The 18,177-nt window shown below is 39.9% G+C and overlaps 1 protein-coding gene across 1 annotated transcript in view; it reads left to right on the top strand.

The window, feature by feature from the left end:
* LOC139789264 (kinesin-like protein KIF2A) overlaps positions 1-18,177 on the top strand; it is an 88,651-nt gene that overhangs the window by 46,889 nt on the left and 23,585 nt on the right. The window contains exons 8-14 of the mRNA XM_071729761.1: positions 1,292-1,346; positions 7,419-7,581; positions 14,758-14,848; positions 15,015-15,078; positions 15,459-15,550; positions 15,787-15,929; positions 16,578-16,782. Of these exons, the coding sequence (XP_071585862.1) occupies positions 1,292-1,346; positions 7,419-7,581; positions 14,758-14,848; positions 15,015-15,078; positions 15,459-15,550; positions 15,787-15,929; positions 16,578-16,782 (813 nt within the window). The remainder of the gene's footprint in view (positions 1-1,291; positions 1,347-7,418; positions 7,582-14,757; positions 14,849-15,014; positions 15,079-15,458; positions 15,551-15,786; positions 15,930-16,577; positions 16,783-18,177) is intronic.

Here is an 18,177-nt window from a genome sequence, read left to right as displayed (position 1 = left end):
ATGGTGTGGGTAGAGGAAGACTAAGGCAAAAAAAGTTGTTGAGTACCTCAGCCTTCTTGATGTCGGTTGTGGCCTGGTCTCTTGTTTTGCTCATTATGTGTGGGGGTACGGTTTCTTTCCTCTTCCTTTGTGTTCCTATGTACCTGAGGAAACCCTTGTTATTTTTCATGTCCCTAGCGAGGTTTTTTAGGGTTTTTTAGGCTGTGACCCCTCCTCACCCAATAAGGGGAAATGGGAAAAAAAAGACAGACCCATTGTTTGACATTAGAACAGATTTAATAAAACAATAACATACAAATGTACCAATTTATAGCTAGAGTGACATTTATGGTATGGAATACTTCTGTTGGCCAGCTTGGGTCATCTGCCCTGAGTTTTGCTCCTAGCCATAGCACCTGGCTAGCTCAAAACTGCTAAAGACGTTGATCACTATGGAAACCAGAATACCATGGGTGGACACAAACTAAAACCAAGTGTCTTACCAATTTTGTTCTCACAGAACCAGGTGCTGCAGTTTTCTCAAAAACTCTAGCTTCCCTGAACAGAAAATTGATTCTATTATTCTATCCAAGCAAAATCAGGACAGAGGTTCAGCTCCAGCTGTGCCTTGGCTGTCCTGGTCCCCTCCCTGAACTCCTGGGCCATATCCCTATAATCTCCCCAGGATGTGTATCCCTGCCTCTACTGCCTATGCATTTTGGTTTTGTGTTTTAGTTTGGCTAAGAAGTCTTGACTTAGCAAAGCTGGCTTCCTGCCTCCCCTGCCCAACTTTTTGCATGTTGGGATGGAGAGCTTTTGCACCCTAAGAAAGATATCTTTGAATATCTCCTAGCTCTTGTTAGCTTCTTTACCTCTGAGGGAAGTTTCACAATGGATCCCACAGACTAGCATCCTAAACAGATGAAAGTTTCCTTTAGGATGCTGACTTGTCCTAAGATCCTTACCCGTCCTCTACCCCTCAAGATTCTATCAGGGCATGATCAAAGAGATAGTGACAATTTCTGCCAATAACGTATCTACCTGTTACAGCTGGATTGTCTTTCAGTGTTCTGAGATGTACCTGATACTCTGCAGAATCAGATCACCATCTATAGGGAGTTTTATTAATGTATGGTTCTCCCTTTTGGGTTCTTGGTTACTGTGCAGACACAAGGGGCTTTTACACATTTAGATGACTCACTGTCTTGGAAATTTCTCTTTGTTTAAATGATTAATTATTTCAAGAACAGAAGTACAATATCATATAACTGGAAATGGAGTATAATTCATTGAAATATTGTTTCCTTTGTAGATCGATGACCACAGGATATGTGTTTGTGTACGAAAACGACCCCTCAATAAAAAAGGTATGACCATTTAAGATTTTGCAGATTTTTTTTCCTGAAAAGCTTCTTCTGATATTAATATTATTTGTTCTAAAGAGATCTAGAAATTCTGGTCAAAGGTGAAACTGTTATACTAGACAATATGTGTGAGGGACCCAGAAAGTTCATAGGCTTATAATAACCTGGATGAAAATGGAGAAAAAAGTAGTTCAGTTCTCATCATTTTATGTATTGGGAGCTGTGGCACAGGGTGACTGATTTTTCCCAAGGTCATCTACGATGTATTTATTTCACCTGGGAATTAATTCTACTGTAATTTCTTCGGTATTCTTACATTGTGTTAGGATCACCATTATTTTAAACTATCCTTACAGTCATCTCCTGATCATTGAGCTAACAAATGAAAACATTTCCACACTTTTTTTATACATGTATATTTATACTTTCAAGTGGTCTTGAATCAGACATCAAGGAAACAATTCAGGTTCCTGAATGTTGGTGTCTTCTGACATGTAGAGTGCCCAAAAGCATCCAAGACATCCTCACAGAGCTAGTGGGTTACAGAAAAACTGGAGACTTGTATCTCCTGGAGTTGTTGCTCAAGGCTGGGCAGAATATCCAAGAGCATATGAAATGGCACTGAACTATTTCTACGTACTGGAATCACACCCTAGTGACTTCTTTTAATGCACAATTAATACACTGCCTATTGATCAGACTCTAGTCTGTATTAAAAAAAAAAAAAAGTTTAGGTTTTACACTCCAGTGTAATCCCAATCCCTGCAATTTATGAGGTTTGTTATTTTCAGTGGGAAATTAAGACCTACAAATGCTTCTGGTTGCAGCCTGTCTAAATCCAGCACTTAAGTAAGCTGACGTTGATTTGAAAGATTATTCTTTCCTCCTCATTTTGTTATATTTTGTTTAGCTAAAGGACTCAAAGAACATCTCTCTGACTGAAAAAAACATGGGATGCATTTATTTTTTTTTTGTATTGTCAGAACTACACACTGAGTATTATTTGGAGCATATCCAGAGGAAAATGGGAGAATTCTATAGGAAATGAAAAACATTTGTTAATGTTAGCATACAGTTAGTTCTCTTTTGTCCTATTTTTTCCCTCTATGTCGCTGCTTCTCCTACCTTTTATTTTAACATTTACTTTTTACTTTTTCCCTGGTTTCCTCTATCCATCATCGACTAACAGTCATGGTAAACAGAAGTTCCAGATGACCGGAGGCTAGCCAATGTGACGCTTATCAAAAAGAAGGAGGATCTGGGGAACTACAGGCCTGTCAGCCTGACCTTGGTACCTGGAAAAATTATGGAGAGGTTCATATGGAGTACGCTCACATGGCAAGTGCAGGACAGCCAGGGCATCATGCCCAGTCAGCATAGGTTCGGGAAAGGCAGGTCCTGCCCGATCAACCTGGTCGCATTCTATGACCAGGTGAGGTGCCTAGTGGACAACGGAAAGGCTGTGGATGGTGTCTACCTGGATTTAAGTAAAGCCTTTGACACCGTCTCCCACAGCATTCTCCTAGAGAAGTTGGCGGCTCATGACATAGACAGGTGTACTCTTTGCTGTGTTAAAAACTGGCTGCATGGCAGGGCCCAGAGAGTTGTAGTCAATGGAGTTAAATTGAGTTGGTGGCCAGTCACCAGTGGTGTTCCCCAGGGCTCATTATTGGGGCCGGTCCTGTTCAATATCTTCATCAATGATCTAGATGAGGGGATTTAATGCTTCCTCAGTAAGTTTGCAGATGACACCAAGTTGGGTGGGAGTGTTGGTATGCTTGAGGGTAGGAAGGCTCTGTAAAAGGATCTGGAAAGGCTGGACCAGTGGGCCAAGGCTAATAAAATGAGGTTTAACAAGGCCAAGTGCCAGGTCCTGCATTTGGGTCACAACAACCCCATGAAACGCTACAGGCTTGGCAAAGAGTGGCTGGAAAACTGCCAGGCAGAAAAGGATCTGGGGGTGTTGGTTGACACCTGTCTGAATATGAGCCAGCAGTGTGCCCAAGTGGCCAAGAAGGCTCCCAGCATACTGGCTTGTATCAGGAATAGTGTGGCCAGCTGGAGAAGGGAAGTGATCATGCCTCTGTACTCAGCACTGGTGAGGCTGCACCTCGAGTACTGTGTTCAGTTCTGGGCCCCTTGCTACAAGAAAGACATTGAGCTGCTGGAGCAAGTTCAGAGAAGGGCAACCAAGCTGGTGAAAGGTCTGGAGAACAAGTCCTATGAGGAGAGATAGAGGAAATTAGGAATGTTTATTTTGGAGAAGAGGAGGCTGAGAGGAGACCTTATTGCTGTCTACAAGTACCTGAAAGGAGGTTGTAGGGAGGTAGGTGCTGGCCTCTTCTCTCAAGTGAACGGTGATAGGACTAGAGGAAATGGCCTGAAGTTGCACCAGGGGAGGTTTAGACTAGATCTGAGGAAGAATTTCTTTACTGAGAGAGTAGTTAGGTGTTTGAACGGACTGCCCAGGGAGGTGGTGGAATCGCCATCCCTGGAAATATTTGAAAACCTTGTAGATGAGGCTCTTAGGGAGAAGTTCTAGTGGGTAATACAGATATGCATATATCTGTATAAAAATATATTTTAAATATATTTTAATATATGTAAAATATATATTTATAAAATATATTTTAAATATATTTAAAATATAAAGATATAATTTTTGTTCGGGGGAATGTTGATAGTTGGACATGGGTGATCTTAGAGGTCTTTTCCGACTGTAATGATTCTTGTGATTCTGTGTTTTTTTTCTTCTATGAATCTGAAAGGAATGCATAATCTCAAAAATTGGTCAATTGAAACTATTTTGCACAAGCTATGTAATAAGGACATTCAATATTCAAGTCTGGTAGCAGTTATATTCTGTTTTAATATTTGAGGTTATCTTTAATAAAACATGACTTAGAAATGTGGTACATTTGGGGAGAATGTTACCTTCTATCTGCACTGAAGGTGGACAAAGGGAAATTGAACAAAGTGACAGTAGATTGTCATGAGGCATGACTTTGTATTCCGAAGTGGGATTTGATTCTGTGTAAGTTGCATATCTTGGGTATTGGTGATTTGGAGCTATTAAAAAATTGTTCTGAGGTTTTGGTAGGAAGATGATTGTTTAAGTAAAAATGAGGTTGGCACTGAAGTTATTTTGCATTTTTAAGAATAAGCTATAATAAAAAGAAAATAATGAAATGCTGAGGAGGAACCATAGACATAATCCAGTACCCATATAGTACAGTCTTCTTAGAACATGCACTTTAATTTTCAAAGATCATAAGGAACTATTTCTCATGTCATGTTTTAAAAATTAAGAGTATAAACAAATTCATGATTCCATTGTATAATTTGCTGAAGAGAAAAAAATATTTCTCCTACTGTAATAACAACACATCAACAATATTACCTTGTCCCTTTCATGTTCTGTATTTTGAAATTCTTTAAGATGTTCAAATAATTTAATAGAAATTAAGTGTACCAATCAGTTTCTGTCAGTCTCACAAACAGAATTATCACCCAAGTCTTTAGGTGTTGTCAGCACCAATTGTTCTGTGGATTGACTTTGCAGGAAGTAGCTCTTCAGATTGACATTTTCAGCGACATATTATATAATTGTTTGGTGGATTTCAGAGATACTATTTCAAGTTTTCATCAGCAAGGCTGTCATAACAAATAGCTGAGAACAGGTAAATGCAGCTATGGAAGAATCTGAGAGCTGTCTGGTGGAAGCTAGGGCTACTGCCTTCAAAAAGGTGGTAGGACCATTAACCCAGCTGAAGTGCATTTATACCAATGGGCACAGTATGGGGAACAAACACGATGACCTAGAGATGTTTGCGGTCACAGGGTCATGTTCTCATTGCAATTACTGAGACATGGTGGAATAGGTCAGATGATTGGAATGCTGTCATGGATGGCTATGTACTCTTTAGGAAAGATAGGTCATCAAAGCAGGGTGGTGGAGTGTCTCTTTAAGTGAAAAAACACCTGGAATATATTGAGCTCTGTCTAGGAGAGAAGGAAGAATGGCAGTTTATGGGTGAGAATTAAGGGGCAGGCTGAGTGACACTGTTGTGGGTGTTTACTACAGGCCACCTGATCAGGATGAGGAGGTTGATGAGGCCTTTTACAGGCAGCTGAAAGTAGCCCCACAACCACAGGCCCTGGTTCTTATGGGGGGATTTCAGTTACCCTGATATTTGTTGGAAAGCTAACACAGCCTGGCATGTACGGTCTGGGAGGTTCCTGCAGAGTATTGATGACAACTTTCTGATGCAGTTGGTTGAGAAACCTATGAGGGGAGGTGTGCTGCTGGACCTGGTGTTAACAAACAAAGAGGGTCTTGTTGGGGACATGAAGGTTGGGGGCAATTAGTTCTGAGGAGAATGATCTGGGGGTCCTGATAGATAGTAAATTATCCATGAGGCAGCAGTGGGTCATACTTGCCAGGAAGGCCAAGGGAATCCTGAGTTGTGTAAGGAAGAGGGTGGCCAGTAGATTGAGGGAGGTCATTCTCTTCCTCTACTCTGCCCTGGTGAGGCCACAGCTGAAATAATGCATCCTGTTCTGGGCTCCCCAGTTCAAGAGGGACAGGGAACTAGTGGAGAGAGTCCAGCAAAGGGCAACAAAGATGATTAGGGGATTGGAGCATCTCATGGTGAAAGACTGCCAGAGCTGGGACTCTTTAGCCTGGAGAAGAGAAGGCTGAGGGGAGACCTTGTTAATGCCTGCAAGTATCTGAAGGGTGGGTGCACCAGTGACAGGACAAGGGGCAACGGGCACAAGCTGGAACAGCAGAAGTAGTTCCATTTAAATATGAGAAAAAACTTCTGTACTATGAGAGTGATAAGGCACTGGATCACAGGAAAGTTGTTGAGTCCCCTTCTCTGAAGATATTCAAAGCCTGTCTGGATGCAGTCCTGTGTAATGTGCTCTAGGTGATCCTGCTTTAATGGGAGAGTTGGACTAGATGACCTATAGAGGTCCCTTCCAACTCTGACAATTCTGTGTTTCTGTAAAATGTTTTGTTCCCAAGAATAATTTAAGAAAAAACAGGTTTTGATTGCTTTAACTAAAAAGCTTTTGCTGCAAATAATTGACCTTTATATATATATTTTTGCCACTATTCCTTATTTCTTCTCTGTGATTACTACAGAATAATTTTATTTTATTGTAGTGGAGTTGAAAAACTGATTATATATTATATAGTGACTTGAATGCATATTTCTGTTGGGATGTCATGCACTGTACTGTTTGGTCAGTATGTTACCTGATGAAAAGATTTCTATCTGATTGTATAAAGCCACATCAAATTCTTGAATTGCTTGCCTCTAAGAAATTTTACATAGAAATGCAAGTATGACACATTAGTAATCCTGACTGTACACAGAAAGGATCTTTATTTTTGTGCATATCATGCATCACTGGTTTCTCTGTTTTGCTGAGTCCTATCTCATACATCAATTACCAAGGAATTGTAGTGCTGTGTAGTAATTATAACCTTGGAACTGACTACTAAAGTCGCATCTAGATGGCTTTTGTTCATTCCTGGTGATAGGAAGCATCATTAACATTTTCAGATTTTTCTGCTTACAGGATACTTTTTAGAAAGGATTTTACTTTAAAGAAATTCTATATTAAAGGTGTATCTTTTAGATTCCAGGAGGAATGCGCAAATGAAAATGTGTGTAGAATGAAAGCAGTTTGTTTTGTTTTGTTTTGTTTTTTTAAAAGCTGTGAACATACGACTATAACTTTAAGATTTTAGGGAAATAAAAAGATAAAATTTTAAAATGAAGTAATAATGATATTGCTATAATTAATGATCTTAGTTTTTCTAATCAACTTTATTCAACTTTTCCTTATTTTCTAGCACTTGGTAGGGTAGGATGACTAGACTTCCAAAATGAAATCTCTTATTTAGCAAATTATTGTCTAGGTATCAGAAGCCTAAGTCCACTGTAGTGTTATTACTTGGAGGGTCTCTGTTATCTGAAATCTTATAAGAGTGTGAAGAATGAAAAAATGTAAAAAATAGTGATGTGTTGCTACTTAAATATATAAATTTCATTTATTTTATAGAAACTTTAATGAAAGACCTTGATGTAATAACAATTCCTAGTAAAGATGTTGTGATGGTACATGAACCAAAACAAAAGGTGGATTTAACAAGGTACCTAGAAAACCAAACTTTTCGTTTTGATTATGCCTTTGATGACACAGCTCCTAATGAAATGGTTTACAGGTATGTGTATACACTATTTTCTGGTGAATCTTTTTTCTTATGTATCTCCCATGTCAATAACTGTGGGACTTAGCTCTGTATTATCAGATATGTATATTGCTATCTCAATTCTTTTGTCAGTTTACTTTTATTTTCATCTGCAATATTATCTCCACTTCTGTTGACCTCAGTCTTGCTCTCAGTCCTTCTCCAAGCCCTGCCTTTCTGGGTTTTAGCATGTATTGCCTCCTCAGGAGACAAACAAATCGGAAGAGGATGGGGAAAATAGTACAAAGAGAGAGAGGTTGTATTTGTTCTGTTGCTGAGATACCCGAGATAGTTTAGCTGTTGGAAACAGTCTTCCTGATGTAACATGAAGGCTCAAAGACCTAATTTATCTTGCTCAAAATGTTGTTTTTCTCTGATTTAAAAAACAACAGCAACAAAGATACACACACACCTTCAGTCCCAAGGTATTTGGATCTCCAATTTTCCTGTATTCTTCCATTTTGCTTCAACAGTTGGAACAGAATAATGCCCACAGAGCTTTAAAAGACTTGTTTAGAAGTAGCTGATTACCTTGTAAGTCGCAAAATGGATTAGATACAGTAGCAGGCAAGGTTAGACACCATGACAAGTTATAATCTTGGTGCGCAATTTAAATTTTGTTAAGATTTTTGCAAGTAATGTTGATAATAGAAAGGAATTTGGTTTACGGTAATTTTTCTTATGCTTAAAAAGTGTTTCCCATAGCCTTAAGGAGTAGTGACAAACAAATATCTTAATTCTTGTTTTTAATCCAGCAACTAGGAAGTGGAAGTTGGCATTGTATCCTGATTTGTGTTAGATGCTAACAGTATGTTGGTGGATAAGAGAAAGTTCATAGTAAGAGAATTATTAAAAGGCCTTGAAAATATAAACTTGTGTCTTGTACTCGATATAACCAAGAGGAGAAGGGCAGCAAAGTAAAATCTTTTTAGTCTGTTAGTTTACACTAATGAAAGACTTCTAAACAGCCAAGCTGTGCCCTTGGAAATGTATGTCTTTAATGATTTTACGTCTACTGGTAGCATCTTTTTCTTACTTGATACTAAAGAGTGATCTAGCTGGTGACATGTGCCTCTTGTACAACCAGTTCTTGTCATCTCCCTCCTTCTTGTTATTTGTCTTTGTGAGCATTGTGTTCAAATATAAGGACTGGTTTTGTCATACAATGTTATGTTTTTGTACCTAGTTTCTTCTGGACAATTGTTATTAGTTACATAATAAATTAATAGTAATATGGGAAAATATTGAAAGTTGCTTGTATTCAAACTGAAACAGTAAATCTCTAGTCTGTGTAGCAGTACAGGCTTTTTTTCTTCTCCCTCATATGTCACAATAAATATTGTATCAAGAATAATCTGCTTCAAGGCCTCATGTAATAATACAATTATGAGGAAGATATGTATTGTCATCTGCTCTCACCACAACTATCAGGGTCACAGTGGGGGGGAAAAAGGAAGTATGACAAGTTACTCCAGTTTTCTTCAGTATGCTAAAATTACTCACTATATTTCTGTACTGTAAAATGTTATTAAGAAATGTGCTACTTTAAAAAAATTATTATTTTGCTTAAGCTGTATTTTAAGTATTTTTGAATCCATGAGCCACAAGACTAAAAAGTGCTAAAAACAGTTAACTAAGCTAAAAACAGTTCACCTTTATGGTCCCAGTCCAGATCTATTTGGAACACTTGAGCAGTCTCATCTGCTCATTGGTTGTTTTGATGTTCCTCAGTAGCTCGATATGAAGGTACGTGGGCATCTAGGTGATGCACTTTTACATCAAGTTTCTCTAATCAAGCAGCAATGTCTTTGCACAGTTCAGCAGCCCAGATAGGTTTACCTCTACGTTGCCAGTTGATTTGCTTCCACTGCTTTAACCAGCCCCATATGGCATTTGCTACCATCCATGAGTCAGTATAGACATAAGGTCTCGGCCGCTTTTCTTGTTCAGCAATGTCCAAAGCCAATTGGATGGCTTTCACCTCTGCAAATTGACTTGATTCACCATCTCCTTCGTCTGTTTTTGCAACTAGTCGTGTAGGATTCCATACGGCAGCTTTCCACCTTCGATGGCCTCCTACCAGACGACAGGATCCATCAGTGAAAAGAGCATATTGTTTCTCATTCTCTGGTAGTTGGTCATATGGTGCGGCTTCTTCAGCCCGTTTTACCCCTTTTTCTGGTGGCATTCCAAAGCGTGTGCCTTCTGGCCAGTCTGTTACTACTTCTACAATTCCTGGATGATCGAGTCTTTCTATTCTTGCTCTCTGTGAGAGTAAGGCAATCCATTTACTCCAGGTAGCATCGGTGGCATGATGAAGGGAAGATTCTCTACCTGTGTACATAAAACCCAGTACAGGTAATCGTGGCACCAGGAGGAGCTGTGCTTCAGTACCAATCACTTCTGAAGCAGCTCTAACTCCTTCATATGCAGCCAGTATCTCTTTTTCAGTGGCTGTGTAGTTGGCTTCAGAGCCTTTGTAGTTTCGACCCCTAAATCCTAGAGGTCGACCTCGAGTCTCTCCTGGAGCTTTCTGCCAGAGGCTCCATGTAGGACCATCACTTCCGTCTCTGGTGTAGAGCACGTTTTTAATGTCTGGCCCCGTTCGAATTGGTCCAAGGGCCATTGCCTGCACAATCTCCTGTTTAATACTTTCAAAAGCAGCTTGTTGTTCTGAGCCCCATTTGAAGTCTTTCTTTTTCCGGGTAACCTCGTAGAGAGGTTTCACAATCTGATTATAAGCAGCAATATGCATCCTCCAGAAGCCAACAGTTCCTAAGAAGGACTGAGTTTCCTTTTTGGTAGTTGGTGGGGCCATAGCCGTTATTTTGTTAATCACATCCATTGGGATGTGGCGACGTCCATCTTGACACTTAACCCCCATCTTGACACTTAAACTGTATCTCTTGCATAGGTCCCTTGACCTTGCTCCTTTTAATGGCAAAACCAGCCTCTAGAAGGATTTCAATTATCTTCTTACTTTTCTCAAAGACTTCCTTTGCTGTGTCACCCCACACAATGATGTCATCAATGTACTGTACATGTTCTGGAGCTCCACTCTTTTCCAGGGTATCGTGGATCAGTCCATGTCAGATGGTAGGACTGTGTTTCCACCCCTGGGACAGTCTATTCCAAGTGTACTGGACACCTCTCCAGGTGAAAGCAAACTGTGCCCTGCATTCTAGTGCTATAGGAATAGCAAAAAATGCATCAGCAATGTCAGTAGTAGCATACCACCTGGCTGCCTTTGACTCCAGCTCATACTGAAGTTCCAGCATGTCTGGCACAGCAGCACTTAGTGGTGGTGTAACCTCATTTAGGGCACGATAGTCCACTGTCAGCCTCCACTCTCCATTAGGCTTCCTCACTGGCCATACAGGGCTGTTGAAGGGTGAGTGAGTCTTGCCGATCACTCCTTGGCTCTCTAGTTGCCGGATCAGCTTGTGAATGGGGATCACAGCATCTCTGTTGGTGCAATATTGTCTTCGATGCACTATTGAAGTAGCAATTGGCACCCGCTGGTTAATAGTTTTCAGCAACCCCACTACAAAGGATTTATCTGAAAGGCCAAGCAAAGCATGCAGCCATCCTGCATTCTCAGTCTTTATAGCTGCAATACCAAAGGACCACCGGTACCCTTTCGGGTCCTCAAAATCACCTCCCATGAGGTAGTCTATGCCAAGGATGCACGGAGCATCTGGACCAGTCACTATAGGGTGTTTATGCCACTTTATTCCAGTGAGGCTCACGTCAGCCTTTACAATACTCAGTTCTTTAGATCCCCCCGTCACTCCAGAAATGGTGACGGATTCTGTCCCTTTCTGATTCGATGGCATTAGTGTGCACTGTGCACCAGTGTCCACCAAGGCTTTATACTTTTGTGGCTCTAATGTGCCAGGCTATCGAATCCACACAATCCAATAAAATCGGTTGTCCCTCTCCTCCACCTGGCTGGAGGCAGGGCACCTCTAAGCTTGAGCACATACAGCATTGTCAGTACATCCATTACTGGAGTTTGCATCCCCAGTACTCACACCTGATGTAGAGGGATCTTGAGTCACCTGCATATTTGGATTGGGTAACTCCACACTAGAGATTTGAGCAGCCTTCTTTTTAGAAGGACCTCCTTTTGCCTTCGCCTTACCCAGCAACTTACATACTTGGTCCTGTAGGACAGCAGTAGGTTTCTGATCCCACTTTTTCATGTCCTCTCCATACTCACTCAGGAGTGCCCATAGGATTCCTCTTACTGATTTCTGTTTCTATCGATTCTGTCTCATAGGAGGGCGTCTCCTCTTAATGGCTGCAACGCGGTGTCCTCCGCTTATCTGAGGAAAAAAGGGTGAATGCAGTTTCTCAGCTGTTCTCTTTGCAGCTGAGACCAGGCCCGACGAGGGGCCGTGACAGCATCTTCACATTCTCGTTCTGTTTTAATCACATCACCCACAGTTCTATCCAAATCTCCAGGAACCTATAGCATTACTGATAGTGTATGGTTAAAAGGTGGTGGTGCAGCATGCACAAACCTTTGCATCATAGGTCTAGGGCACGGTACGTGATAAGGATCTTCAATGTCATCAGCATTATAGATCACGTCTCGTACAGCCAATTCCTCCAGATACTTGAGAGCTTTTCCAAGTGTGGGTGCTTTGACCTGCGGGCAGTCTATTTCCTCTTTATAGGGATATCTCTCCCTTACAGCTGCCAAGAGTTTAGTTTCCATAGGCTAGTGGTTCCAGCCTTTTCCCCAAATGCTCGATCAATACCTGCATCTCTGGCCAGGGATCCCAACTGTCTGGCTTCCTTCTGAGTTAATGTTATGGTAGCAGCCCCGTCCGTCCAGCATCGGAGTAACCAAGAGAGAAGTGGTTCACCTGGAAATCGGCTATAGTCTTTTCTCAGAGTACGCAAGTCTCTCATGGAATAGGACTGAACAGATTCTGAGTCTGAGTCCTCAGCTGACTCTGCTTTAGAGTCTCTTCTAGCTGCTCTACGAGGAGAGGCAGTATCCTCTATTTCCTCTATCACCTGGTCGTCTTGTTCAGACTTGGAAGGGTTAAGGCTCATTTGTGATTTCCATTGTTTTACTTTTCTCCTAGTTACAGGGTCAACAAGTAGCTGTGTGGGCTGAAGGGGAGAGGCTGTGGTGCCTGCAGCAGCAGTAGCAGCAGTAGGGCTCGTTTTCTGAGCAGCAGCAGTGTCTGTGGGGGTAGAGACAGCAGCTGCAGCTGTAGCAGAAACACTGGCGATGCTGGCTGGACTTATCTGAGTTGTGCCCTTGTGTGAGGGGGGGCGAGAAGCAGCAGAAATGGGGGTGCTCTCTTTATGAGGTGTGCTCATTCCCCTAGTTGTAGTTGTGGTATTCCTCACTAACATATGATAGCACATGAAAATATTCACAGACACCTGAACAACAATGGCTGCAAGAATCAGGAGGCTCAAAACTATAACAAGCATAATGCCATTTTGACAAGAATCCATTGAACTCAGCCCAAGAGAGGTATATTTCCTCAAAAGAAGGCTGAAAATGTAATTACTAACACCACTGCACCATGCACCACGATATACATCAATATTGAGGACAATATTGCAACGATGGTTCTAAAGCAGCTCTTACGATTGAAAAACCACATATTAACAGCAATTCCAGCTGCAAATAAACAGATCACATACCCTAAGCACCAAAGGTATGGCATGATGGGTTTAATCTCCAACCTTGTGAAATTTCCAAAGGAAAAGGTCTGATTCCCACTCAACGAAGCCATTCTTCAACTGGAGTGGGAATTCAAACTATTCAGGCAAATTAGTCAAAATTTAAACTGGACTCGAGCCAATTAGCTTGGGCCCCACGTTGGGTGCCAATAAATCTGTCACGGTTTAACACTGGCCCGGCAATTAAACCGAGTAACAGACGCTCTCTATTAATCTCTCTCTCCTCCCTGATAAGAAAGGAGAGAGAATAAGGGAGAGAGACTTATGGGTTGGAAACTAAACTACACAACTTTAATGAAACAGTAATGATAAATAGAAAAAATTACTAAATATATACAAGAAAACGGATACCACATTCCTCCCCCCTTTTCCCCCAATAGCTCTCACGTCACCACCGAGGCTGCAGGGCAGCCCTGGGAAAGTCCAGGCTGGACTCCTGGATTCGGCAGCAGTCAGGAACTGGAGGCAGGAACACACAGATAAGGGCTGGCACGGATCAGGAGCACAGGCAGACGAACGGACGGGATCCTTCCAGGATGCCGGGTGAAGGAAAAGGAAGCAGGAAAGGCAGGAAGGGCAGGCAGCCAGAAGCTGGAGGGAGGAAATCTGGCTTGGCCCTCGTGATCCCTCAAATTTATACTGAGGATGACGTATATGGGATGGAATACTCTGTTTGGTCAATTCTGGCATCTGTCTTGTCCGTTCCTCCTCAAAGGAGGGATGCAGGTGGGACCTCTTTATGTTTTCCTCAGAGCTGAGCAGTGTCCTTGGCTCTGCATACCAGTCTTTAGCAGTAACTATAAACATCGAGTGTTATCAGTCCTAGAAACACACACTGTCTGAGAAACTTGCTGTTAATTTCAGCAAGTGCAACTTCTTACAAGAGACTTAGCTGAAAGCAAAAGTAAAAGACAGAAAATCACCTTTATCCTGGCCCGAACCAGGACAGTCTTGGAAGCTCATTTAGGGAAAAAAAAAAACCACCACGAAAAAAAAAACAAACACCAAAAAACCAAACAAGCCAAAACTGTAATGGAATTCTTGTGTAGGGAAATTTTAAATATTTGTCTGCTGCACTGTCCTACTTCCATATCTTCCAATGCTGTCTTCTTGAGGGAGCTCCAAACTCTTTGTAGAAGGCTGTGCTGTGTTGCATCATTAAAACAAGGAAATATTATTCTCTTTCAGGCCCTGAAAATATATATCATTGTGAAATAAATGAGACACCTTGTAGCTTTCATTTAATTGTTTAGGACATTTTAATGCCTTAGAGCTGGTAGCCTCTTTAGTTTGGGATTTAATGTGGATGCCCTTTGGCCTCTCAAAGTACAGAACTAGTTTTGTTCCCTGTGGCCTTTAAATTTATAGTGCCCTTGTAGTAGTGTGGCATCTTAAAGTAATTAAGCTTCTAAAGTACTTTTGGTTTTTGCATTTAAGGTTTACAGCTCGACCATTAGTGGAGACCATATTTGAAAGGGGAATGGCCACTTGTTTTGCATATGGACAAACAGGCAGTGGAAAAACCCATGTAAGTATTTCTTCTACATGTCAGCAATACACTTCTTTTTATGTGCAATACATTTTGATAAATTCTAATAAGTAACAAATATGTAAGTTACAGTTTTGTAATATAATACAGTTCTGATCTTTATAGTGTTGGGTTGTTTGTTTGTTTGTTTGTTTTTTAAATTTAGACTATGGGTGGTGACTTTTCAGGAAAGAACCAAGATTGTTCTAAAGGAATATATGCACTTGCAGGTGAGACTTTAATATTCTGTTGGCTTTTTGCAAATTAGTTGAGGTCAATACATTTCTACTTCCTGTTGTACAAACATGTTCCAGTGGAGTTTTGGTAAAATAAAAAATAGTTCTTAGGTGTGTAGTCTTTACACAGTAAATATATATGTATATAACTTCAAAAATTTAAGAAATATTACTGATGATTGGGGTCTTCTGGATCTTCCAACTTAATGTGGCAGTTTAAATGGCAGTGATTTTACTTGATTGACTGACCCAATCTGTTACACTTACAAAATATGAGAGATGCTCTAAAATAGACTGTTATGCACTAATGAGTCTTCACTAAATGAAAATACACAACTGGATTTTTTTTGTTTGTTTTGGAAATGTACTCACAGCTCGAGATGTCTTTTTAATGCTAAAGAAGCCAAATTATAAGAAGTTGGAACTTCAAGTATATGCAACATTTTTTGAGATCTACAGTGGTAAGGTAAATACCTGATCTTTTTCTGAGGAAGGTGGAATTTCTCTTTCACAAACAGGACTGTGAGCTTATCACAGCTTATTTTTCCTTTTTGTATTGAAATCTTTATTTCAAATAATTCTTTACACTTCCTTTCCAATCATGTTTGTGCATGGAATGCTTTGCAGATTTTGATACGAGATTTGAAGCAACAATGTCTTTTAAAGCTCCTCTTTAACTGTTCTGTTCCCCCTCCCCTCAAGGTTTTTGACTTGTTGAACAGGAAGACAAAATTAAGAGTGTTAGAAGATGGTAAACAGCAAGTCCAGGTGGTGGGATTACAGGAACGGGAAGTCAAATGTGTTGAAGATGTTCTTAAGCTTATTGAAATAGGCAACAGCTGCAGGTATCTCCCATAGCTTCTGCTAATTTTTCATAATAAATTAAAGAATTGGAACAAGATTTTTTTTCTATCTTCATAGTTATGGCTTTTTAATATGCTGTGGTATTTTTTATAATGTTAGCTGCAAGTAAGGAATCTGCCAGTCTTAGAGTCTCTGCTATAGAGAAATACATATTGATTTTTCTACAGGATGTGAATTGCATGCTTTATATAACTAAACATTTTACTGACTTAAATTCACATAATTTATAATCTGGAATACTGTCAGATTCTTTAGTTCTAAATGGCCTTGATATTTAGTAACAAAAGTATTTTTTTTTGTCAAGATTCATCTTAAATGTTTTTAAAATTAGCCTTGTGCATAGACTGCTGCCTGATCAGATAACAATGCCATTGGCAGAATTTTACATGTAATCTCTGATGGTCTGAAATCTTTGGATATCTGATTATTCTTGCAGGTAAAATGTTACTAATCTACCATTTTTGTTTGAGGAACTGAAAAAATAGTATAAGTAAACCTATATACAATCAAATTATTACAGTAAATACGGGACTCTGCCCTGAGAAAAATGTTGTTCTGAGGGTAGTGTGTTTAACATGTTTGGTCCTTCACCTGTTCATATTTCCTTCCTTCCTTTCTTTTTGCTAAAGGACATCTGGCCAGACATCTGCAAATGCACACTCATCTCGAAGCCATGCAGTGTTTCAGATTATTCTGAGAAGTAAAGGGAAATTGCATGGTAAATTTTCTCTGATTGATTTGGCTGGCAATGAAAGAGGAGCAGATACTTCCAGTGCAGATAGACAGACACGACTGGAAGGTGCTGAAATTAACAAGAGCCTTTTAGCACTCAAGGTAACTGAAATATTTCCATTACCTTTGAGTAGGTGGAAACTTTCTAAATATAATAGCAATGACTATTAAAGTGAGTGTTTTTGCAGGCTTTGCTTGTCGACATTGTCTACTGATGTGACGGGTAAAATAATATATTGATTTTTTTCCTTTTGAAGCAGTAGTTTAAGGGAATATAATGAAAACTTACTAGTTAACCAACATAGGTAGAGTAATAGAGTGGGTGCATATTATAGAATGGAATGTGGTTACCATAGCGAGTCTGTCTCTCAGAACAGAAAACAGGAGGCCTCAAGGATGCTAAAGTAGACAGAAGCAACAAAGCTAGGTAGAACTAGTTCTAGGGTTTCATAAGGCTAGATAATGAAGAAAAGTGTTGCAACTGGTCATGGTGATGAAGAGGAGGGTGATGAAGAAACAACCACCCTAAGGCTTGGAGACCATCAGGAGGCTGTAACGCACATGTAGGAACAAGTGGCATCGTATGTTAATGAGTTCTTGGAAGAGTTATGAATATGTTAATAGTTTCTTGGAAATCCATGAATATGTATATTGTATCTGCATAACAGCTATGTATTGGAATGCTACTGGCAGGCACAGTAGGAGGAGTGATCCCCTGTGGGCCCAGTGCTGCAATAAAGGATACCTGCTCAATAGCCTGCATGGACTATTGAGTCTTTATTCAACCTTTCATTATAAGTGCCTGAAAAAACACTTGGTAATTGCCAAGAAGAAACACTGCAGAAACACCGAGGTTTTATTTTTCATGTAGTTTTAAAAAAAACTAAAACAGAAACAAAACCACAAAATCCCCAGTAGTTGAATTTGATCACTTTTCTGGTATACACCTAAAATGGGAGGAGACATGACTTACTTTGGTACTTGAGGTCTGAAATACTAACTGTGAAAATATTCTTACTGATCTCAGTGTATGTATATATGTGTATATATATATATATATATTTTTTTTTTTAAAGAAAAGATTAAAAAAAAAAAGGAAAAGCTACCTTTATAGCAGATTATGTGCCAGTGTTAATTAACTAAATAAGGAAACAACACAACAGTACTATATCTGGAAAGAATTAACAAAACAATTAAAATAAACCTTGAAAGTTGGAATACATTTTTCACTACTCTTTATAGCAAATTGTCTGATACAATCACTTTGCAGATTTTCAGACACTAATCCAGAACACATTAAGAGAACTAAGAAATTCTGTAAATATTCAGTTGAGGGTCTTTTTGTTGTTTTTATTTGTTTTAATAATGTTCAAAGGTTCAGTCTAAATAGCGAAAGTAATTTTTTGTCTCAATTAGGGAAACTAGTTTTGAATGTCCTAGAACTCTGAGATTAGTTAATTTTTCTTAGGTTTACTACTTTCTGCATCAGCACTGTGG

Source organism: Heliangelus exortis, chromosome W, assembly GCF_036169615.1.
Source record: "Heliangelus exortis chromosome W, bHelExo1.hap1, whole genome shotgun sequence".
Lineage (NCBI taxonomy): Eukaryota > Metazoa > Chordata > Aves > Apodiformes > Trochilidae > Heliangelus > Heliangelus exortis.
The sequence above is the reverse complement of the archived record's forward strand: the minus strand, read 5'-3'. Positions and strand labels throughout refer to the sequence as shown.